Raw genomic sequence first — 25,876 nt, 5'->3', positions numbered from 1 at the left:
GTTCCACTAGAGGAGGAGTTTCCCTGTTGGTCCAGGTCAGGGATCGATTCTCCTCTACTGCGAATTTATTAGCTCCACATGTGACCACGCGGATATGGATCCATGCTTACGGCTCATTTGAATACCCGGGAGAAGATTCATCGGTGGGTTGCACTTTCCACCCGGAGGTTAGGTCTGTGTCTCTGATAGACCCGGGTTTAACCCTTTTAAGTTTAAAAAAAAAAAGTTTATACTTTTAGTTTAGACATGAACATTCGATTTTCTGTTCGGTTTCGATTAGGTTTATTTAGATTTGGGTAATTCGGTTCTCGATTTAGGAACCGGCCGGTAATTAAAAAAAAAATTAAATTAGTGGTATTGATTTTCTTTACTTTTTAATATCACACTTATTATTATACAATAAACACAGTCCAAAAACAAAATAAATCACGCATCAAAAGGAAAAATAATGAAAAAAAGAGTAGCACACTACTAAGCTAAACACACACGCAAGGAACAAAAACGACAAATTCGTTGATTAAACGTTTTGTTTCCCCCTTAAGAGATAGAGAATCTTCGTCTTCTTGGCTTAGTGATATCAACACCAGCAAGATCCTCATCAATGTTCGAAGTATCCTTAGACCCATGTCTAAACGGATTCAACTTCCCAAGCTTCTTCGAAACCGACGAGAAGAAAGTACTTTTGCTGCTCTTCTTATTGCTCGGTGGTGCATTCGAAGAAGAAGCTCCTGCTGCACCACTCTTCTGCAGATCCGACACATACATCTTCATCTTCATCAGCTCACTCCTCAAGGCTTCGTTCTCTTTAGCCAACGAAGCATCAGCTTTGACCTGTCCACGTGTGGCTACAGCCTCGGGGACTACAACTACTGCTCCTTCTTTATCTTCCACTCCGCTTCTCAGCTTTAGCTGATCGTAGTAAAGCGCGTGAAGCACGATGTTTACTGGTAGTCTCTTGTTCTGCGAAGCATGGAGACGCGCTTCGTAAGAAAGCTTGAGAGGGTCCATTGAGCTGCAAACTTTCTCTCTCTCGATCTCGTCTAGGTTAGGATGAGCTTTCAAGAAGATGTCTATCGCTCTGTAAAGATCGTCGTCGGACTTTCTAGCTGACTTCTGGACGAGATTCGCGATAGCGTTGAACTTGGAGATCGTTAGCTCTCCATAAGTAGCGATCTCTGCTAAGTAAGAGTCGACGGTTCTCGCGACTCTTTGTAGCGAAGCTGAGCATAGCCCTTTGTTGAAGTCTCCGCCGTTGAAAACTCCGACGTTCTTCTCCTTCTCGACGAAGGTAGAGATGATTCTTCTGACGCTGTCGAGGTCTAATAGTCTTTCACCGTCGTAGGTGAAAGACGGGATCAAGAGATCGTCGACGGTGACGTGCTCAAGAACGACGGAGATTCGCTTCTCCAGCTCGTTCTTGGAGGCGAGTGAAGCCTCCAAGAAGACGACGCAACGGAGGAGAGAACAGAGGAAGTTGATAGGGAAAAGCCCTTTGTCTGAAGGCAAGAGAGAGACGATGGATTCCACGAGATCTCTCTGCTGAGATCTCTCCTCTGAGTCGTTGTTTTCGGGGTCGGAAAACTTGACTCCTCTGCCGGAATGGTCTCTCACGAGATCTCGTAAGGACCGCTCGGTGTAAGTGATGATTGCAGAGGCTAAAGAAGAAGGTTTGAGGCCTCTCTGCTTCATGGAAGCTACGACGTCGGTGAAGAAGTCAACGTCTAAGATACAGAGCTCCTCTGTCCACCAGTTTGGTGGTGTTCGACAAGGAAACATTGCCTCGTTGCAGGCCTGTAATAAAAAAACGAATCATCAGTTAATGTTACAAGCATGGACGCAGAATTATAGATACTTGTGACTAAAGGAACTGAAGCAGAGAATAAATAGATGTTATGTTGATTAAACCGTTCGTTAACCAAACTGAAGTAACTGATCTCATAAAACAATGTAATTACCAGATCGGAGTTTACTTTTGTTACTACTACTATGTAAAAGTTGGAAAATAAATCAACTTAACACTAACCAAGACCGGGATCTTAATATTAAGTTATGTAAACGTTTTTTTTTTTTTTAAGTTATGTAAAAGTTGGAAAATAAATTAACCTAAACACTAAACAAGACCAGGAGCTAAATATTAATTAGATGAATCTAAAATTATTGAGTGACATATGGATTGACTTATTTTATTTATATATATAAAGTGTGATCCTTTTCAAATTCGGATGTGAGATTTTTATCTCTAATACGGTTCCTTGAAGTAAAGTAATGGTTCTTTGGCAATTAATCTTGGAGAGTCCGACAAAGATCGATATGATCAATTTTAGGTCAGATTGATTATGAACTAGATCGACTTGGATTACATGTGGATTGGGTTCAAATATCATATTAAATTAGATAACCTTTTTAACTTTAAAGTTAAAACCAGTCGGCAGTGACTAGCTAGATTGATTTATATTACTTTATATATTTAGTTATAAAGTAACTGAGAAAGAGTTATGAGTTAAAAACCTTAGCACCAACGACGTCCACACAACGGCGGACAATACCAAGATCACGAGAAATAGGAAGGAGAATCTCGCAGGACTTGAGGACAACGACGGCTCCAGAGAGGCTAGACAAGGCGACCTGAGAAAGGAAGTCTTGTGTCCGACCGGCTAGGTTGTTGTCGCAGTATTTATCCGTCATCTGAAGAAACTCAGCGGCACAATGAAGGGCCGCCACGTTCTGGACGGTAATCTCGAAGTTAACACCGTAACAGAACTTGGCCGCTTTCTCAAACATCTCAGGACCTCCGGGGATATCCGAGATATCTATTCTCGTCACGTCAATGTCTTTGGATTCCATTATTAGCTTCCTTATGTAGTTGCTCTTCGCCACTAGCATGAACTATATACAAGATCAAGAAAATTTACAAATAAATCTCGTGTTATAACCATTTTGGACCTAGACAAAACAAAATCATGAGAACTTTTTATAGGAAAAATGATTTTTTGTTACCTTGTGAAGGGAGAAATTAGCTTCTCCGACTTCAACTACAACATCTGTAGGAATATCTTGTGAGAAAACCCTGCATTAACACACATACAAGTTATAAATTTCATATGATTATGGACGAACCATGTGGGAGATATCTTATATAGTTGAGACTACACCGGTTCATACCATTGACCGGTTCTCTGAAGAGATGAAGACATTGAGTTCATGTTGATGGGGTTATTTGCTTCAGTCGCCATTGTTATTGGATGTGCAGTGAAGAAGACGATGAGGCAGAATTGGAGAGTGACTATATATTGAAAATTACGTAACGTGGCCCCATTCTATCCACCCAATTGCTATGTAATGTTAATGTACATTTGGCTTCTTGTGACATCTTTTTTCTAATGTTTTCATTTGTCGTTTCGTTATGTTGTTTCATTGTTATTATCTCTTTTTAGCTAAATCATTCTGATCTTTCTGTTGGTCTTCGTCGGTCAGTTTCCTTTTCACCATTTTATCTTTAACCATTCCCCATTTGGATATATATACTTGCAGGTGACTGCTGTTTTAGGAAATTGGGGAATGCATACCTCTCATAAACAACGTATGTACGTTTTTCCAACCTATTGATAATATGTAGATGACATTTAGCATCTGTTATGTTGTTTGTTCGTTATGAATTATTTTTTAGTATCAACATATCAAATTTGTTCCTAGAGCATGGTTATACGTACTTAGATGTTCGCAGTAGAACCAGTAATATTAGATGAGATCCTTTTAAACAACGGTGGACATGAGGAATATTGCCAGAAGAAAGGTTATCAAGTCAGCAATGTCGTGGCGACTGAACAGAAAAATCAGGACAAAATGTGACAGACGACGAACGAACATAATATATATAGATGTCTAAGATTAACTTATCTATATTTTTTTAAAGATTAACTTATCTCTCATAACACGTAATTATCATCTAAATTTAATATTAGCCCATATTAGGGAAAATTGCTTATTCTCCTATGAACTAGTAGTTTCCGACTTTTTCACATATAAATTTTTAAGTCATGCCAAAGACCACATGAACAATGGAAAATGACTTATTTTCCTATGAACTAATTGTTTCCGGCTATTTCACGCACAAACTTTTACGCCATGTCAAAAACCACATGAACAACTCTATTTTTTAATTACATACACAAACTATCGATTTTAAACTATCGATTTTAAACTAATTCCCCTAAAACCGTAAATGGTGTTATTTAAAAGTTAACTTGGATTATATGATAGGTGGAGAGACGGTTTAATTTGGGTTGATAAAAACATAATACTACGTCGTTTTTCTTCTTCTTCTTCTTTTTGTCAACTTCTCTTCTTCTTCAAAAATCGTTTTACTCTTCATCAATTGGGAATAAAATTTATTATCATGCAGAAAAATAAAACATTTTACATGAAGCATAAAGAAAGAAGAGCAGCAAATACTAACTTACCAATTTCCATGTATTGTCACAAGGAACTATAAAATTGGCGCAGTCTATGACACTTGATTGGTTTCGTAAGCGGATGTTACTCTCAGGTTCCGGTCCTGCAGTGATTTATATATTCTCTTCAATCCAGAAATTAATGTCATATGATCTCTTTATACGCTTTATGTCATATAACTCGAAAATATCTACCCCAACTGTTTACTATGTCATATAACTCGAAAATGCAGAATAAAATTTTTTATCCTCAATTGATGATGAAGAGTAAAAATATTTCTGAAAAAGAAAAGCAGTTGACAAAAAGAAGAAGAAAAAAACGACATAGTATTCTGTTTTTATCAACCTAAATGAAACCGACCCTCCACCGGTCATAAACCAAGTTAACGTTTAAACAACACCATTTACGGTTTTTGGGAAATTAGTTTAAAATCGATATTTTGTGTATGTAATTAAAAAAAAAAATTGTTCATGTGGTTTTTGGCATGACTTAAAAGTTCGTGTGTGAAATAGCCGGGAACAACTACTTCATAGGGGAATAAATTATTTTTCCGTTGTTCATGTGGTTTTTGGGATGACTTAAAAGTTTGTGTGTGAAAAAGTCGGAAACAACTAGTTATTATGCCTAAAATAAGATCCATCGTCATTTACTTTAGCATATCATCCGATATCAATCATTCGTATTTTTTTTTGTTTGCAGCAATTTGTAGAGAGTGAATCGATCAAAGATGAGAACCACGATCTTACATTTGGTTTGGTTAATGAGAAAGTGATAGCAAAAAGGATTTCACATGTAAAAGCCTAAAAATTTCTGAATTAAAGGAAGAAATGCTGAATGTAATAAAAAAAAACAATGCATGTGAATCATTGACAGATAATAAATCTAAGAAAAAATGAAAATCAAAGTGGATGTACGATTAGAGAGGTGTGGGAGCCAGGGAAGTCAGGGAAAGTAGGAACATGTCATGGATAGGCCCACTCCAAATATGTGGTGATCCGTTATTCTCAAACCTCATGGTGTAAGGCTTTGCTACGTCAACAAATCATCTCTCAGAATCCAGTTTCCATTTTCCGTCCAATCATTATTACACACGTATCCCTATCGTCTTTAAGATATCTCATATCTCTAGCTGCCCTAATAATTCTCTGCCGGTGAGACCTAGTCTTTAAAGTTTAAATTACATTTGTAGTTTGAATTTGAAGATTCATATACGTAAAACCCTAACCGAGTTACGTGAATTTAAAATTTTATAATTAACTTGTGATTCAATAAGAATATTTCAGCCTTCAAACTAAATTTTATTTTTCATAAATTGTCCAAGTATCATGATTTTGTTTTTTAAAGATGAAGTAATATTCTGTATTCAGAACCATTAAAACATATATTATTCTCGCTGTTTAAAGCATCTATAATGTGGCTAACCATTGTTCAAACACAGTGAAAGAACTAGAACATTGGTTTTCTAATCCTATGATGAATTCTTCACCACTACGATAAGGATTATACAGATATATATACTCAAAGATAGTTGGGTGCGTAGATACATCTACAGTGCAAGTTTGCACACTCACCATGATTAGTTTGGTGTTCTAAATCTTGTGGGGGTATTTTATTTATTTTATCAAGATGGAATATTTTCAACTTAACTCTTTATTTCTATTCAGTTTTTTATACAATTGGATTTTGCATCCAAACTCAACACTCAAATCAGCAAAATACTGAAATGGTCAAACGAATTACGAGAGTCGCGTGTAGGCTATAAATTCAGAGAGAATAATTATTCAAGTTCTTGAGGTGGTAAGGCTGTATGTCTTAGTATAAAGTCTAATAAAATTATTCAATTAAGTATTCAACCTTTGAATTTTGTTGGACCATAGAGGATGGTGTTATCATCTATTAACAAAAGTACAAACGCCATGAGCTGTAATGCCGTCTAGTTTCAATCAACGATTTACATTACACCATAATGGTTGCATCTACGGATTGGTATTTTGGATTGCAGTTTTATTTTAGTTTGATTATAATTATATAGAAGACAATCACAAAGTAGAACACAATACTATATTGTTTACCGATATGAAAATTTCAGATTTCCGAATTTTCGAAACGGGTTGGAGCAAATCTAGATCAGATACTTAAAATACTGTGGGTGGGGGGATACGTAATTATAAACGGCGGTCCCAACCTCACGACGGCTAAACCAAGGAGGCATGAAACAAAACAAAGGCTAAGAAATAGATGCAACTAGAAAACAAAACGAACAATTTGGGCCAAAGTTGGTTATTTGTCAAAAGAGCCCAATGTCTACGTCAATTTTCCTAATCACGCATCATCCAATTCATACACTAATGTCGTCTTCTTAGGAAACGCCAGACGAGTTTAGAACATCTCATTTTCATTTGAGTAATCTCTTATCCGTTATATATGGTTCGGGTGCTCGCATGGATTCAGATATAGTCAACGGTACGAAACTACGAATATTGTCACTCGAAACTCGCTTGATTGATTTGACGAAGAAAGAAACAATCAACATAGGAGCTTTTGTGAACATCAAAGTATCATGCACTATTGTTTATTACATATGTGTCATATACTTTTGTTTATTGAGTATATACCTTTCTTTTATGTTTTTAAAGTTCTTTTAACGTCGTGTTCGAATGAAACTCATTTTCTCGTTTTGGGTTAGCATTTGTTTATTCTTAGGATCAACTATGTTGTTTAGCACAATTAATCCTTTCATGTAGCAGATAGACTATGTTGACTGACAAAAGAAAACTCCGTGGTTACAGGGATTTGATTCGGATTCGGTATCAGAAGTTGATTCTGGTTCTCTAATGAACTTCATTTTTATAATTTCAGTTTCAAAGTTGACTTGATGGTCCCTAATCTACAAAAAAAGAGAGAAGATTATAAGTAATGGCATAACGGGTTTCAGAACTTACTACCAGCACAATGAAAAACTCAGTCTTGTTCTTTTCCGTCCTTCTTGTTCTCCCTTTTGCTACCTCACTCCACTTTAACATCTCACGTTTCACACCAGGTGATCCCAACATAGCTTACCAAGGAGACGCTACACCAAATGGCGCCATCGAACTGAACAATGCTGGTTATACTTGTCGTGTCGGTTGGGCTACTTATGCTAAAAAGGTTGCTATTTGGGATCCTGAAACAGGGAGGCCTACCGACTTCACAACCAGTTTCACCTTCAAGATTGATACGCGTAACTCTACAGAGTTTGGCCATGGGTTTGCTTTCTTTCTTGCCCCTCAAGGCATCCTTATCTCTCCTAATTCAGCTGGTGGTTTCTTAGGCCTCTTTAACGAAACCAATGGCTACTCATCTCGGTTCCCGCTTGTGCATATCGAATTTGACACTTTCTTTAATGATGAGTGGGATCTTCTTGACATTAAGTCTCATGTTGGGATCAACAATAACTCGCTTGCTTCCTCTAACTACACTTCTTAGAACGCAAGCTTGCACAGCCAAGATACATGCCATGCACAGATCACGTATGATTCTGCTTCTAAAAACTTGAGCATCTCTTGGAGTTATGAAGAAACATCTAATCCTTCAAGCCTTTTCTACATCATTGACCTTGCCAAGGTGCTTCCTGCGGAAGTTACCATTGGCTTTTCGGGGTCTACAGGAGCAAACACGGAATCACATAGTGTAGGAGATGGATTACATCCCTCCACAACACCCATCGAATAACAGGCCCTACCCCGGCAAGCTTGACCAGTTTAGTCGGCTTAAGCGGCTAAAGATGTCGGCTCGACCCCAGAGTACTTTTAGCCGATCAGTTAAGCCGATCAAATATACTCGGCTTAGAGAGAACAGTACCAAGGCCCGCATACTCGGCCTTTAGCGACAGGGTCCAAAGGACGACACGATTAGGGCATCACGGACGAGGACACTTTAAGAGGAGATGAGGAGACAACGAAAAAGAGACTTTTGGACAACTTACACACTAAGCGGCTAGATTTAGGGTTTCCCAATCATCTCTTTGATCTTGTTCCTTAAACCTTCAGTCTTGTCTCCTTACTTCCCGTTAATCTTGTAACCCCTCTGTTTGATTCTAATAAAAACGTCTTTAGTCACCCCATTTTCTAAGTTCATTATTCTAATCGACTGAATCCTGTACAAACAATTGGCGCCCACCGTGGGGCTGACTAAAGTAACGTTCTAGATATACATGGTTCAAAACGACGCCACCTTCGGCGCTCCGGGCGGTGAACCAACCCCAACGCCCGAAGCCGCGCCGCCCATCGCCGCAGATTTCATGAGCTCTATCATGGCTCGACTTGCTCATCAAGACGAAGTCCAAAAGATGACCAACGAACAGTTAGCTGTTCTGGTCGCGGCCCTCACAGCTCCCGACGGCCAAACAAGCCGTCCCCAGCAGATATGCCGTCGCCTCTTTAACACCAACCCGACGGCGACCGGAGGCGACCATATCTCAGACGACTCCGAGCCTAACGAAACCCTTCTCGCCGACCACCCCCCAGTAGGTTTTGATCTCGCAACCATACGCGAGCTCGCCGAGCTCAAACTCAGCTTCCAACAAATGAGCGAGAAGATCCATCAAGTAACCAGCGCGGCCCCGCAAATCGAGAGCGTCCTCGCCGCAACATCACGCACTCCGTTTACTAGCGCTCTGACCAGTGTCCAACTTGGAAAGATAGAAAAACTGCGCCTACCCGAGTACAAACCCGGCGGAGACCCAGTGGAACACATGACAGCTTTCAACATTGCGATGGCACAGGCTCGACTCCCAGATGAAGAAAGGGACGCAGGCTACTGCCAACTGTTCGTCGAAACTCTCCACGAGCAAGCCCTAACCTGGTTTTCCCAGTTAGAAGAAAACTCCATCGGAAGCTTCCGCGACTTGTCAGCAGCTTTTCTCAAGACTTACATTATGTTCACCAAGCGCAGCGCTACTGCCTCTAGCTTGTGGAACCTCAACCAAACCAAAGACAAAAGCCTCCGCGACTACATGGAGAAGTTCAAAGCCGTAGTCTCGAGGATTGAAATTCCAGACGGTATCGCCATCGACGCCTTGCGGAACACGTTGTGGGTTCATTCTAAATTCCGAGAGGATTTATACCAAAACCCAACTACGTCGCTCCAGGACGCTATCGCGCGATCTGACAATTTCATCAGAATGGAAGAAGATACTAACGCCATTTTCAGCAAGATGAACGCACCCAAAGCTCCGGCGGCTAAAAACCCCAACACGCGACAAGAACCGCGCCAGCATGCTCCAACCGACAAAAATGGCCGCAAAGACGGATACATGTATGTCATCAACGAGAACAACGTGCCGGTTTCAACTCTCGTAGTCCGCGGAGAGGGATGGAACAAGTGGGTAAGGGAGCTCGATTCGTCCGACAAACCAGTCGACACCGTTTGCTCGACCCAAACTACAACAGCAGCAGGATCAGCGGCAGGACCTTCCAAAACCGTCGATCTCACCAAACACTGTAAGTATCACGATGTCAAAGGGCACGATACGACAGAGTGCAAGTCACTCTATGCGCACTACCTCTCCTCCTTAGCAAGTGGCGACTTCAAGTTTGAACCACTAAAGGCTAAGCCAAAGAACGACAAGAGCTGGAGCAAGAATAAAGAAAGGAGAGCCCAGCGCAAAGCTACAGGCAAAAGTCGACACAGCGAAACTCAACAACGCGATGACGAGGAGGACGCCCCGAAGAGTAATGGCGAGGCAGACTCCTCGGCTGACGAAGAGCAACCATCTAACCGCAGACGCATTGAGGTTATACTTTCCCAGCAAAACTTATCGTCGGACGATGAGAACGATGACACACCTGTACTCGAAGATTTGAGAGATGTTCTGAAACGGAAGTTCGAATCTGAAAACAGCAACAGCTCCACGCGCAACGATCTCTGAACAATGTTGAATGCACGGAAGTCGCGGCGTATCTCGGCAGTTGACCCTGATCCCAAAGAACGCCCGAACGGCGACCTTAGGGATAAACTCAACGCAGGAGCATGCGATCTCTGAATCCCCCTCAATCGTTCTAAGCCCACTGACCTCCGGAGGCGTTTGGAGCAAACTAAGATGTCAAGCAACGACACTCCATCATCAAAAAACGACAGCGACGTAATTACGCGCCTTCTTAGACTCCAAGCAGGTCCAAACGCGACGTCAACTAAATGTCATCATGGGCGGTTCTCCTCCTTGCGGCAACTCCGTTCGCTCCGTCAAGGACTACCGTCGGCTGGTTGCGACTTCACAGAGATGGCCGACTAGACCGCCAAATCACCCTCTGATAACCTTTTCACCGGATGACGCTGAGGGGATTCACGTACCCCACAATGATCCTCTTCTTGTAGTTCTTGGAATTGGGGAGTACGACGTCACCAAGGTCCTCATCGATACAGGAAGTTCCGTCGACCTCATTTTCCGAGGAACCCTGCAGAAGATGGGAGTCGATCTCGACGACATCAAACCATCCTCCAGAACATTAACCGGCTTCAACGGATCCTCCGAAACAATACTGGGAACAATCCGCCTTCCGGAACGCGCATGTGGAGTTACTCGGACTGTCAAGTTTGCCGTCATAAGCACGAAGGCCCCTTACCACGCCATACTCGGAACCCCCTGGATACACTCAATGCAGGCCATTCCATCTACTTATCACCAGTGTGTCAAGTTCCCCGGTACGGACGACAAAATCAAAACACTGCGAGGAGATCAAAAGGCCATTAGGGAACTCCTAGTCGCCACAGTTAAACTCCAACGATCGTCTTTATCGGTTAACTCCGTCACTCCTCCAACGTATAAAGTCTGCTCCCAGGAAGGCAAAATTCTCGAGTTACCGATTGACGATGCCGATCCAAGCCAGACCGCAAGGGTTGGTGCGTACCTGTCTGAAGAAATGCAGCGGTCAGTTCTCGACTTTCTCAAGGAAAATGTGTCCACATTCGCATGGTCCATGTCAGACATGAAAGGAATTGATCCGGCCATAACAACTCACGAACTAAACGTCGATCTGACAGTCAAGCCTATCCGACAGAAGCGACGCAAACTCGGTCCAGATAGGTCGAAGGCTGTAAACGAAGAGGTCGACCGGTTGCTCGGCGCTAATTCAATTGCTGAGGTGCGCTACCCTGAGTGGTTAGCAAACCCAGTAGTCGTCAAAAAGAAGAACGGGAAGTGGCGCGTCTGCGTCGACTTCACAAACTTGAATAAATCCTGCCCAAAGGACACCTACCCTCTTCCCAACATCGACCGTTTAGTCGAGTCCACGGCTGGAAACGAGATGCTCACCTTCATGGACGCTTTCTCTGGGTACAACCAAATCATGATGCACCCCGACGATCGCGAAAAAATGGCATTTATCACGGATAGAGGAACATACTGCTATAAGGTCATGCCATTCGGTTTGAAGAACGCGGGAGCAACCTACCAATGGCTTGTGAACAAAATGTTCGCAGACAAGCTGGGCGTCACCATGGAAGTATACATCGACGATATGCTTGTCAAGTCGCTACACGCTGCTGATCACCTCTGTCACTTGAAAGATTGCTTCGAAACTCTCAACAAATACGGCATGAAACTAAACCCAGCAAAGTGCAGGTTTGGGGTTTCCTCAGGCGAGTTCCTTGGATACATAGTCACGCAGCGGGGAATCGAAGCCAACCCAAAGCAGATCTCCGCGGTCCTGAACCTTCCGAGCCCAAAAAACAGTAGAGAAGTGCAACGGCTTACGGGTAGGATAGCTGCACTCAACCGGTTTATCTCCAGATCCAACGACAAATGCTTGCCATTCTACGACCTCCTCCGAGGTAACAAAAGGTTTTTCTGGGACGAGAAATGCGAGGAGGCATTTATCCAACTCAATCATTATCTGACAACAGCACCCATTCTCGCCAAGCCAGACGTTGGCGACGTTCTATCTCTTTACGTCGCAGTATCACAAGCGGCAGCCAGTAGCGTTCTAATAAAAGAGGATCGCGGTGAGCAAAAGCCAATCTTCTACACGAGTAGGCGCATGACCGGACCAGAGACGCGATACCCAACTCTGGAGAAGATGGCACTGGCAGTCGTTGAAGCGGCGAGAAAGCTTCGCCCCTACTTTCAGTCACATTCGGTTGAAGTATTAACCGACCAGCCCCTCCGAACGATACTTCAAAATACAAACAGGTGCGGAAGACTAACGAAGTGGGCTATCGAACTCGGTGAGCTTGATATCACTTACAAAAACAGAACTGCAGAGAAATCTCAGGTCCTCCCAGACTTCCTAATCGAATTGGCCCCGGAGTTAGAGCAAGATCTCACTCTCCCAAACCCAAACTGGACACTGCATGTCGACGGATCTTCGACTAACAGGGGCGCAGGTGCTGGAGTTCAACTGCAATCCCCGACCGGCGAACTGATCAGGCAGTCTTTTTGCTTCGGCTTTCCAGCCTCGAACAACGAAGCTGAATACGAATCTTTGATCGCTGGACTCCGCTTAGCAAAAGCTGTCAAGGCCAAACGTTTAAGCGCCTACTGTGACTCGCAGTTAGTCGCCAGTCAGTTTAGCGGCGACTACGATGCCCGCAACGATGATGTTAGGAGTTTTCAAGGCTCCTAAGACAAATGTTGTAGTATAAATGATTGTTGAACCAGTTCTGGGAGATATGAAAGCACCGAGAATGCAAGTAATCACTTAATCTAAGTGCAACCAATGGTTTTTAAAAGGGTTTTTAAACTATAACTAACTAAAAGGAATAACTAAATGATACTTTCTTAACTATGGGAAAAGAGAACTCATGGATATAGGGATTAGACCTCGGGTGATCAAGTTTCGAACTAAGGATGGCAAACGATCAATCAAACTATCAACCTTAAGCTTAGACACAATCCTAAACAAACTCTATGTCTAGATGAATGTTCATTTACTAACACAATCCAAGCATCAAATGTCTTTGGTTGAATAATATGAAAGTAATCATAACTAGCAAGTCCAATGGCTATCTTAGCACCTCTAACAACAAATGTCTTTGGCAAAGTATGCTAAAAGCTAGGAAGAGTTGTCTCGGGCATTTCCTCGAACACCTTTCGGGTGAGAAATGCCTAAGGATCAACAACTGAGTGGCCAACTCAGAAGATGCATTAGGTTCACTCTGCTAGCAAGGAAATATGAATGATCTACACTAAAACATCCTAGCTCTAACCTAATCACCCTTAATCTCCCTAACCCATGAATTCAAAGGGGGATTACTCACTAATCTCCATGATTCCTCTTAAACCCATGTTGGATTTCAGATTAATCATGTAGAGAAACACAAAAAAAAATAGATATAAGAACACAGAATTTCAATAACAAAACTGATCAATTGATTCAAGAGATGACTTTCCAAAAGTTTTTGGTGGTTTTTCTTAAGAACAAAGATGATCTGCCTCCTGGTGGCTTACAGATTATTAAAACATAGGTTTAGAAAATAAAAACGTGCATCATGAAATGACCAAAAGACCCCTGAGAAATCATAAGTTCGAGCAGAAATAAGACGCGGTAGTCGCTCCATGCTTCGGGAGCGACCTCTAGCGACCTCGCTGTGTCACTGCGAGAGGTCGCTCCGGACTCGTTCTCGCATTTTCGAGTGATGAAAACGCGAGCGACCTCCGCTCGTCGCTCCGAGTAGTCGCTCCATGCTTCGGGAGCGACCTCGCTGTGTCGCTGCGAGAGGTCGCTCCAGATTCGTTCTCGCGTTTCCGAGTGATGAAAACGCGAGCGACCTCCGCTCGTCGCTCCGAGTAGTCGCTCCATGCTTCGGGAGCGACCTCGCTGTCTCGCTGCGAGAAGTCGCTCCGGATTCGTTCTCGCATCTCCGGGTGATCAAAACGCGAGCGACTCTTCCCTGTCGCTCTGGTAAGGTCGCTCTGATAGGGAGATCAGAGCGACTTGACGGTGTCGCTCCGGGCTGGTCGCTCCGGTAAGGTGCTCGCCCAATGATCACTTTTAACACTTCTTTTGGACTCCAATTGCACCCAAATGTCTCCAAGAACTCCATGCGGTACTCCAATACCTGATAAGGACTCATGTATGCAAAATGCAACCTAAACATGGCTAAATCCTAATCTATATGATCAAAATGCACATGGGTGAATGGATAAAACATTAGAAATATGCAAGATATCAACTCCCCCAAACTTGTTCTTTACTTGTCCACAAGTTAACTTTCTAGAACTCATAGGGGGAGAGGTTTGAAGGTGGGAGCTCATAGCCAAAAGAAACACAACTAGCAAACACGATTAGCACACTCTAGCTTCTCTAGGCCTATCTCAACTCTTTTTGTCCCTACACTCATCATCAAGCATCCACACATTCAAATCAACCAACTCTCACATTCATTAAGCACAAAACATCTAGTGAATTCTTGCAAATGGTCAGTCGGTCCAAGTCATTTGGGTAAGGGAAGGCTTTTATTCAAGTGATTCAAAAGGTTCGAAACATAAAATCTTTACGGTGGTTTACTCTCGAAACAAGTAGCCTTGACATTGCACATAATATATCTAAGAAAGGGACCAACTCATGCATACAATGCTCAATCTCCATTGTTCTACCCTTTTCCCAAACATACAATTACACAATTTTTCCCAAATGTCAAGCCCAACTCACATCTCTCACCAAAAGATCTCAAGAACACCCTGCACACAAAACTCTTTTCTTTGAAATCTCATAAGGATTTTTCTCAACTTCAAAACAAAACTTAGCTCTAAACAGTTTCTTTTTTTTTTTTTTTTTTTTTTTTTTTTTTTTTTCGGGGGCCAAGACTTTTCGTAAACTGAGCTAGAAGTTTCTCTACTTATCCCATAAAGACTAGCCAATTAAGCACAAGAGTTCACTCTTTTCCTTCCATTTTCTCAAACTCCCAAATCAAACTTTACAACACTCACCCCCATCTATGGCTAGACAATGATGTGCCTAATCTAGCAAGAATGAAGATCAAGCATTGTCGTTCCCGATACTCTCAACATTATGCACATGTAAGACTTTCCTAAGAAGGCCTCACTCATCAAACAATGAAAGCTTAAAAGGAGGGAAAGGTTTTTGGGAGTGGTCTACCACTAGAGTTTGTCAAAAAAGATTGGCATAAAAGATGTGACAACTCAAGTGTGTATAGCCATGACTCAGTACACAAGGGACCCTAAGCAAGAAGCATTAAGTTCGTTTAGTTCAAATAGGGTTGTAGTTGGCTTCAAAGAGTAGGTTTCAGCAATCAACAAGTTTCAAGAAGAGTTTTCAAGGCACGAAACATACAAGTCTTTTCGAGAGGTGCATAGCTTTTCAGGTGAAACGTAGTGTTCTTTATAAGGCATTTAAAATCATTGCTCCCAGTGCAAGTGAATGCAACCTATATGCCCTAGACTCTCCTAGAAATGCAAAATGATGCAAACTAAATGAATTTTTTTTTTTTTTTTTATGCAAATAGGTATGCAATGCATGACTCATGAAACAACATCAAAGCAAACATGATCAAATGCTTGGTACCTCCCCCAAACTTGAGTTACACAGTCTCTGTGTTGTCAAGTAAAGAGAGAGATACCGAAATGAAAACTAATATGCAAAAAGGAAATGGTATATACAAGGGAGAGAAAGAAGTACCTCCTATGGATAGTAGGTGGGGGCTGATGCCCCAGCATCGTCGTCGTCAGGTGGGAAGGTGGTGTAGTAACCACCGGATGCTGAACCGGAGCCTCCATACCATGGTTGGCTCTCAACCTCGTCAATCTCGACCTCACTATCAGAAGAAGCGAGGGATGGGGACTTGTTACCGGAAGTGGAAGGTTGAGTGGGTGGGTTCCTCCTCTTACGCTGAAGCTGCGCAGCAGTGAGGGGGAAGCCAAGAGCATCAGGCGGAGGTGGAGGCTGGGGGTTTGAGGTGTTCGCGAAAGCGAAGTCTGCTGAGCTACATCCAGCTATTCCTCCCCTGGTTAAGACATCAGCTACTTTCTTCATGAATTTGGCTGAGGTCTTTGCCTGCTTCTTTACTGTCTTGCTTAGCGCCTTGCACTTATCCTTCAGCTTTTCTATCGTTCTGTCCTGAGCCTTGTTCCACCTCTGAAGGCGACTAATGTGGTCATGAGCATCACGAAGAGCTCCAGGGGGAAGAACTCCGTCATGTGGCTTGAAGTAGTAGCGCGGAGGTCCATAGATATGCTCAGAAGGGTCTGCAACAGGCGAGTCATGTCGCGTAGGAACACTTCTTCTCCTTGATGGAGCAGCATTAACTGGATCGAGAGGCCCGTGTTCTCCAAGAAAGTACTCCTGGGGTATGTTGAAGCTAATAGCTCCAGGTATCTCTAAACTCGTCAGGTTCCGGTTTGGAAGAACCACTTCGACTGGCTTGCCCTGCAAATAGTAGTGGTAGACGTAGTCCTTCCCATACATCCCACTAAAATAGGTAGCAATCCTCAAGTAGGTGCCATCAATGAACTTCGGTCCCACTGCGTCCTTTCCCAAGGGAACATTCAGAAATTGGAGCAGTGGTGTGATCATTCCACCTATCCCCATCTTTGGGCGCGAATCAGTGGTGTACCACGCCCAGTCTCTGTAGTGCTGGAGACGACCCACAAAGAAACTGACCATCCCGAAGGTAGCATAGATGTCGGTGCTGGGAAGGGGTAAAACTCCAGGTTGGGCGTAGGGACGGATAGCCGGACAGAGCAGTCGCATGTCTTCCTCAGTAACCGTACCAGCTTGCTTCCGTGGGTAGAATGCATGGACTAGCATCCTGTGGAGGTAACGTACGGACGGGTGTCGGATGTGTGAATTCTTGTCAGCCCCGGTAGTGTGTTTGTTTCCAGTGATCAACTTCCAAAGCTCCGTGGGAAGGTTCTCACACTTGGGTAGGGAGTGGTCTTCTAGGTCTTGGAACCCCATGACTCTCCCAATGTCCTTGAAGTTCATGTTGTATTCTCGTCCATTGACCTTGAAACTGATTTTGCCCCATCCTTGCCTCACATGCGCGGTGTCGTGGTAAGTGACCGCAAGAGAAGATAAGAACTGACAAGTGACATCCTTGTAGAAAGGATATGCCATGGTGAGGAGTTTTGGCATCTTCAAATGTCCTAGCATCTCTTCAATGTCAGATTCAAGACCCAACTCCTTCAGCAGATCAAGGTCGGCGAACCTGGTTGGAGTCCAAGTGACCTCATTCTTCAAGTGATCATACAGCTCCTCCACAGATGGAGTTTTCGCCCTATCTCGATCAACCGCAACCCCTTTGCCTTTGGACATCTTGGCTTTCTTCGTAGGTGCCTGCTCATCAGCACTCTCAGTTTCACTTTCCTCATGGATGGGAACTGCTACACTTTTCCCTGCCCTCTTCTCCTGTTCTTTCGATTTCCTTGCAGCCAAAGTCTGCTGTCGAACAGTCTTCTGCGTCCCTGAGCCAGTTGGCTCGCAGGGCAAAGCTTTTCCTCTTAGTGCAAACTCTTGTCTTTCAGCTTCTTGCCTCTCAGCTTCCAACTTTCCCTTTGTCTTCTTAACCATTTTCACCTGAAAAATTAAAAACTTGAAAAGGGATAAGTAGATGGAAGTAAAGAAGGGCAAGACTTTGCAAGTGAAAATTTGCAAAAGTGAACTTAACAAATGAATTATCAATTTAAACTCAAGTTCAACACAATGCAACGATTTCACTCTTGTAACACCTTAACGCATCTAGTTCACTCACAGACACACCCAATTAAGGTCAAATTCGAAAACCCCCAAATCCATGAACCCTAACTTTGCCAAAGTGCAAATTAAACTCAATTTCACCGTTTATTCGACAACCCAACTTGATAGATAAGCTTTCCCTAGTCTATTTCACCACAATCTAGCAAGAAAATGACCAAATTTCGATTTTTAAATCCTAGGGTTCATGGACCTACGAATTTGAATTTTAAAACTCAATACCTTGCTTTGGATGAAAAGAAATGGTGAATGGGTGGTGAGGAATAGGCTACAGGGGCGAAAGCTTGGATTTAGAAACAAGAACTAGTCGATTTGGGTGAGAATTGAGAAAGTTTTGGGATTTTTGGTGTGGGTGAGTTTGAGAGAGTTTGAGAGTTTGTGAGAGGAGGGGAGAGTGATAGAGATGGATTCGCGGGGGCTGGGGGTAGGTTTAGGGTCGTCCGGTTCGGTCTAGGGTGGTTAGGGTCAGTTTACTTGAAGTAAACCGGGGTTTAGAGTCAGAAAACTTACCTGGACCGGTTCGGGAGCGACGTGAGGGTGTCTCTGCGAGAGGTCGCTCCCGAGTCCTTCTCTCGCGTCGTGATTCGACGAAAACGCGAGCGACTCTGGAGTGTCGCTCTGGAAACCTCGCTCTGGAGCTGGAGCGACTTCGAGGTGTCGCTCTAGGACGTCGCTCCGGGCCAGTTTTTGAGCTCCGTGACGACGAAAACGCGAGGGACCTCGAGGTGTCGCTCCCGTAACGTCGCTCCCAGTTGGATCGACTTCATGTGCTCGCTCTGAGAGGTCGCTCCGAGAGCGTTTTTGGAGCAAAAAACGTCTTTAAGCCGAGCGACCTCAAGGTGTCGCTCCCGTAACGTCGCTCCCAGCTGGAGCGACTTCGAAGTGTCGCTGTGAGACCTCGCTCCCACGCACGATTTTTGCTCGAACCTGCATCGATCAAGCACCTGCACACGACTTCTCTCTCTTTTTTTTTTCAATAAGATAAAAATGAAAATACCAATGCAATATATACAAGGATACGCATGGGACTTCCTCCCAAGTGAGCTTGTTTTAAGTCTCTAGCTTGACTTTGCCTCTTTTTGGATTAGGCCGGGGTAGGGTCAGACGGTGGAGTTGAAACCCCATCTTCCTCTGATGCAGTAGCCATGTAGAGCTTAACCCTTTGCCCATTGACTGTGAAGTCTCTTCCATCAGTACTCCACAAAACTATTGCTCCATATGGCCTAACCTCTTTGACTTTGAAAGGACCTGACCACCTTGACTTAAGCTTTCCTGGAAATAGCTTCAGCCTAGAGTTGTAGAGAAGAACTTGATCTCCTTCTTTAAACTCTCTCTTCAGGATATTCTTGTCATGGAAAGCTTTAGTCTTCTCCTTGTAGATCCTTGAGTTCTCAAAAGCATCCATTCTTATCTCATCAAGCTCATGTAGCTGAAAAATCCTTTTCTCCTTGGCACTCTTGATGTCAAAGTTCAGCAACTTTATTGCCCATAGTGCCTTGTACTCAAGCTCCACTGGCAGATGGCAAGCTTTCCCATACACTAGGTTGAAAGGTGTGGTGCCCAGTGGTGTCTTGTACGCTGTCCTATAAGCCCAAAGTGCATCATCGAGCTTATTGGACCAATCCTTCCTTGTGATCCCCACAATCTTCTCCAAGATAGACTTGATCTCCCTGTTAGAAATCTCAACTTGGCCACTTGTTTGGGGGTGATAAGGGGTTGCCACCTTGTGCTTCACACCATTCTTCTTGAGAAGTCCCTCAAGCAGTTTGTTAATGAAGTGGGAACCTCCGTCACTGATCACAACTCTTGGGACTCCAAACCTTGGAAAGATGTTGCTCTTGAACATCTTGGTTACAACTCTAGCATCATTGGTGGGGCTTGCAATAGCTTCCACCCATTTGGAGACATAATCGACAGCCACAAGGATGTATTTGTTTCCAAAAGATGATGGAAATGGTCCCATGAAGTCAATACCCCACACATCAAACACTTCAACTTCAAGGATTGGATTCTGAGGCATCTCATTCCTCTTTGTGATGTTTCCTCTTCTTTGGCAAGAATCACACTTTGAGACAAAGTCTTGTGTATCCTTGAACATATGTGGCCACCAGAATCCAGCTTGTAATACTTTCGCAACTGTCTTGAAGGTGGCAAAGTGGCCTCCATAAGATGATCCATGACACTGTGTAAGGATCCCATCAATCTCCTCATTTGCAACCACTCTTCTATAAAGCTGATCCTTGCAGAGAATGTAGAGATAGGGTTCATCCCAGTAGTATCTCTTCACATCCTTGTAGAACTTCTTCTTGGCATAGCCCACAAGATTCAAAGGTTCTCTTCCTGTGGCTAGGTAGTTCACCAAATCAGCATACCAAGGTTCCTTCTCTTCTGTTGCCTTGACTTCTTCCAGCTTCCTACCAGTCTCACAAACTGCTATCACTGCTTCAATAGCCATGATCTGCTCCTCAGGAAGTCCTTCGTCAATAGGAATACCAGACTCTACCCTCAACCTGGACAAATGATCAGCTACACCATTCTCAACTCCGGGCTTGTCTTTAATCTCCATATCAAACTCTTGAAGCAAAAGGATCCACCTCAAAAGCCTGGGTTTTGCATCCTTCTTGGCCAAAAGGTGTCTCAAGGCAGCATGATCTGTGTAGACAATGACTTTAGACCCAACCAAGTAGCTCCTGAACTTCTCAAAGGCAAAAACAATTGCCAGCATCTCCTTCTCTGTTGTGGCATACCGTATCTGAGCATCATTGAGGGTTTGGCTGGCATAGTAGATCACATGGGTTTTGCCATCTTTCTTCTGCCCCAAAACAGCTCCCACAGCATAGTCACTAGCGTCACACATGATCTCAAAAGGGAGATCCCAATCAGGTGGCTGGACAATTGGAGCACTAATGAGTTCACCTTTCAGCTTCTTGAAAGCTTGTAGACATTCCACATCAAAACTGAAGGTGGCTTCCTTGCACAGCAGCCTGGTCAAAGGTCTAGTGATCATGGAGAAGTCCTTGATGAACCTCCTGTAGAACCCAGCATGACCAAGAAAACTCCGGATGTCTTTCACTGTCTTTGGTGGGGGCAAACCAACCATAACATCGATCTTGGCTTTATCCACTTCAATCCCCTTCTCTGAAATCTTGTGTCCCAGCACAATCCCTTCCTTGACCATGAAGTGACACTTCTCCCAATTCAGCACAAGGTTGGTGTCTTCACATCTCTGTAGGACCCTGCACAAGTTTGACAAACAAGCAGAAAACGAAGATCCGTAGACAGAGAAATCATCCATAAATACCTCCACAACATCCTCAATCAGATCAGAGAAAATTGACATCATACACCTTTGAAAGGTGGCTGGAGCATTACATAGACCAAATGGCATCCTTCGATATGCAAAGGTACCATAGGGACATGTGAATGTCGTTTTCTCTTGATCATTGGGGTGTATGGGGATTTGGAAAAATCCTGAGTACCCATCAAGAAAGCAGTAGAATGGGTGATTTGCAAGTCTCTCAAGCATCTGATCAATAAATGGTAATGGGAAATGATCCTTTCTAGATGCGGAGTTTAGTTTTCGGTAATCAATGCACATTCTATGACCTGTGATGGTTCTTGTTGGTATCAATTCATCCTTGTCATTTTTAATCACAGTGATACCACCTTTCTTTGGTACAACATGCACAGGTGATACCCATTTAGAATCTGAGATAGGGTAAATAACACCAGCATCTAAGAGTTTAAGAATCTCTTTCTTTACAACATCCTTCAGGTTAGGGTTTAACCTTCTTTGATGCTCGATAGAAGTCATTGATTCATCCTCAAGATGTATCCTATGCATGCACAAAGAGGGTGATATTCCCTTGATGTCATCCAGTGAGTAACCTATTGCCTTTCTAAATCTTTTAAGCGTTTTCAAAAGTTCAGATAGCTCAGTTTCAGTAAGTTCACTACTCACAATGACAGGATAAGTTTCATTAGGACCAAGGAATGCATACCTTACACCATGGGGTAGAGGTTTAAGCTCCACTTTAGGTGCCTTAAGCTCACTCCAGTCATTCTGCTGGGTGTCATCTTGCTGAGTGGCTGAGACTTCTTGGTGAACCATCTGTGGAAGCTCCTCGTACTGATCCTTACTGACAAACCCCTGGTGTGAATCCAGCATCATCCCGTAGGCAGTACTCTCCAGGTTCTCAATCACCACAGCCTCTCTCTCTACAGTCAAAGCATGCTGTAGAGGGTCCTCTAGTGACAACTCTTCAAGGAGTTCATCAGCAAGGGCGTCCATCTCTTCAATGTAGAACACTTGCCCTTGAACTGTTGGCCTCCTCATTACCTCCTTGATGTCAAAATGGAGAATGTGCCCTTTACCCAGATGGAGATCAATCTTGCCTTCTTTCACATTAACAATAGCTCCTGCTGTTGCTAAGAAAGGCCTTCCAAGGATTAAAGGGTCTTGAGCTTCTTCACCCATTTCAAGCACCACAAAGTCTGTAGGGATCTCATAATTTCCAACCATCACTGGGAGGTCCTCTAAGATACCCACAGGGTACTTCACTGAACGATCAGCCAATACCAGAGAAAGTCTACACTTCTTGTACTGAGTGAAGCCGAGCTTCTTAGCAACAGATAGGGGCATCAAGCTGACACTAGCTCCCAAATCGCAGAGACATCTATCAAATACCATAGGTCCAAGAGCACAAGGTAATGTGAAGCATCCTGGATCTTCTAGCTTCTTTGGAATGACAAGCCTCTGAATGATAGCACTGCACTCATGAGTGAGAATCACCATGCCCTCCATCTCTTTCTTCTTTGCAGCTACAACATCTTTCAGGAACTTGCTGTATTGAGGAATCAGCATGAAAGCATCAATAATGGGCATTGTGATCTGGACTTCACTCATTTGCTTTTCAAATAGAGCTTGGTACTTCTCTAGCAGCTGCCTCTTGAATCGACCTGGGAATGGGAGCTTGGGCTCATAGGCAGGAGGAACAAAAGAACTTTCACTGGCAGGAGTGACAACTTCACCATCCTTAACTGTTTTCTTCTCTTCTCCAACCTTTCCTTTTCCTTTGGCTTCCACTATCTTCTCTAAGATCTCGTCATTGATCTTCTCATCAACAATCACCACTTCATCATCTATGTTGATGGCAACCCCCTCACTTTGTTTCTCAGCATCCTTGGTGAGAGTTCTCTGAGGTAACTCCTTACCACTCCTGAGAGTGATAGCTTTCATGGTTTCCTTTGGGTTTTGCTCAGATTTTCCAGGTAGAGAACCTTGTTGGCGATTTTGTTGAGTGTTCATGGCAGCAAACTGGTTCTCCAAAGCTCTGAACTTGTTGTTGAGCTCATTGTAGCTCCCATCAATCTTTGAGTGAAGGTTCTTCAACTCATAGCCAACATGCTTCTCACTTCTTGTTTGAGACTCCAGGATTTGTTTCAGTAGAGCTTCAGTGGTGTTGACCTGAGGAGTTGAGGTAGAGGGATTAGATTGCTGTTGGGAAGAATGGTTGCCCTTGTTGTTGAAACCAGGAGGAGGGTTTTGCTGAGGTTGATAGCTGCCTTGCTGATTATTCCGAGGCTGATAACCACTCTGTTGGTTGTTGGAATAGGATTTCTGTTGGTAGTTGTTGTACTGAAAGTTGGGCTCTTTCTTGTACCAGCTACCATTGTTGTTGATGAAACACAGCTCTTCCTGACCTTCCAAACCCTCAACTTCATGGACAACAACTGGTGTCTCTTGGCTTGGGTTGCCAACAAAGTGCAGCTGCTCTTGGGTAGCTTTGTCAGCAATGAGGATGTCTATCTTATCTTGTAGAGCCTTCAACTCCTTCCTCGTCTGCTTATCATCTGTTCTACTACCTCTGTCGTGGTCTCCACTGTAGACTGCATCACTTTTAACCATGTTGTCAACCAGCTCCTCTGCATCCTCCTCAGTTCTCCCCAAGAAGAACCCATTGCTAGCTGTATCCAGTCTGGCCCTGTACTTAGGAAGAGCACCACGGTAGAATGTGCTCAGCAAACTCTCCTTAGAGAAACCATGGTGTGGGCATTGAGCTTGGTAGCCCTTGAATCTCTCCCAGGCTTCACTGAATCCTTCCAAGCCCTTCTGTTGAAAGCTGGAAATCTCATTTCTCAGCTTAGCAGTTCTTGAAGTAGAGAAGAACTTCTCCAAGAATGCTCTCTTGCAATCATCCCAAGTGGTGATAGAGTCGCTGGGTAGAGACTTCTCCCACTGACGTGCCTTATCCCCCAAAGAGAAAGGGAATAGCTTGAGCTTTAAGGCATCTTCGGACACACCATTGGTTTTTGACAACCCACAGTAGCTGTCGAACCTGTCCAAGTGATCAAATGGATCCTCTAGAGCCAAGCCATGATACTTGTTGTTCTCGATCACGTTGAGGAGTCCTGATTTGATCTCAAAGTTGTTGGCTGCCACAGCGGGTGCTCGGATTCCCAATCTATGACCATGAATGTTGGGGCGATCGTAAGTGCCAATGGGTCGAGCTGCTCGCTGTTGGTTAGCTGGAGCATTGTTATTAGCGCCATTGACGCCTGCATCATGCTGATGAACGTCTCCCATATCAGTGTTCAGTCTTTGCAGTTGAGCCTGTTGCTCTTCTTCTCTTTTCTTTCTAGCACACTCTCTCTCTAAAGCTCTGATGTCTGCAGCTCGTGGAACTAGGTTTGATGGACCGTTGCTCCGCAAGTTCATACACCTGTAGAATAAGAGGAGGTGAAAAAGAGTCAGTAACAAAAGAAAATAAAAATGACTTAGTCTCAAGCAATTGACTAAATCTCAATGTTTAAATCTACTCAGAATTTGGCAACGGCGCCAATTTGATGTTAGGAGTTTTCAAGGCTCCTAAGACAAATGTTGTAGTATAAATGATTGTCGAACCAGTTCTGAGAGATATGAAAGCACCGAGAATGCAAGTAATCACTTAATCTAAGTGCAACCAATGGTTTTTAAAAGGGTTTTTAAACTATAACTAACTAAAAGGAATAACTAAATGATACTTTCTTAACTATGGGAAAAGAGAACTCATGGATATAGGGATTAGACCTCGGGTGATCAAGTTTCGAACTAAGGATGGCAAACGATCAATCAAACTATCAACCTTAAGCTTAGACACAATCCTAAACAAACTCTATGTCTAGATGAATGTTCATTTACTAACACAATCCAAGCATCAAATGTCTTTGGTTGAATAATATGAAAGTAATCATAACTAGCAAGTCCAATGGCTATCTTAGCACCTCTAACAACAAATGTCTTTGGCAAAGTATGCTAAAAGCTAGGAAGAGTTGTCTCGGGCATTTCCTCGAACACCTTTCGGGTGAGAAATGCCTAAGGATCAACAACTGAGTGGCCAACTCAGAAGATGCATTAGGTTCACTCTGCTAGCAAGGAAATATGAATGATCTACACTAAAACATCCTAGCTCTAACCTAATCACCCTTAATCTCCCTAACCCATGAATTCAAAGGGGGATTACTCACTAATCTCCATGATTCCTCTTAAACCCATGTTGGATTTCAGATTAATCATGTAGAGAAACACAAAAAAAATAGATATAAGAACACAGAATTTCAATAACAAAACTGATCAATTGATTCAAGAGATGACTTTCCAAAAGTTTTTGGGGGTTTTTCTTAAGAACAAAGATGATCTGCCTCCTGGTGGCTTACAGAGTATTAAAACATAGGTTTAGAAAATAAAAACGTGCATC

The 25,876-nt window shown here is 43.2% G+C and overlaps 1 protein-coding gene, 1 non-coding gene and 1 pseudogene across 2 annotated transcripts; 2 read left to right on the top strand and 1 right to left on the bottom strand.

The window, feature by feature from the left end:
• Positions 1–348: 348 nt before the first annotated feature.
• Positions 349–3,410, bottom strand: LOC106451417 (root phototropism protein 2). Its single transcript, XM_013893352.3, has 4 exons — positions 3,163–3,410; positions 2,998–3,067; positions 2,509–2,886; positions 349–1,791 (listed from the first exon to the last, which is right to left on the bottom strand). Exons 1-4 carry the CDS (start codon positions 3,231–3,233, stop codon positions 538–540), a joined length of 1,773 nt encoding a protein of 590 aa, XP_013748806.2. The 5' UTR covers positions 3,234–3,410; the 3' UTR covers positions 349–537.
• Positions 3,411–7,377: 3,967 nt separating this feature from the next.
• LOC106448135 overlaps positions 7,378–25,876 on the top strand; it is a 31,784-nt pseudogene continuing 13,285 nt past the window's right edge.
• Positions 24,179–24,285, top strand: LOC125586616. The gene has a single exon (XR_007323154.1). It is a non-coding gene; the product is annotated as a small nucleolar RNA R71 (small nucleolar RNA).

This window comes from Brassica napus, chromosome C4, assembly GCF_020379485.1.
Source record: "Brassica napus cultivar Da-Ae chromosome C4, Da-Ae, whole genome shotgun sequence".
In the NCBI taxonomy this organism is placed as follows: Eukaryota; Viridiplantae; Streptophyta; class Magnoliopsida; order Brassicales; family Brassicaceae; genus Brassica; species Brassica napus.
This window is presented reverse-complemented; position numbering and strand designations above follow the sequence as displayed.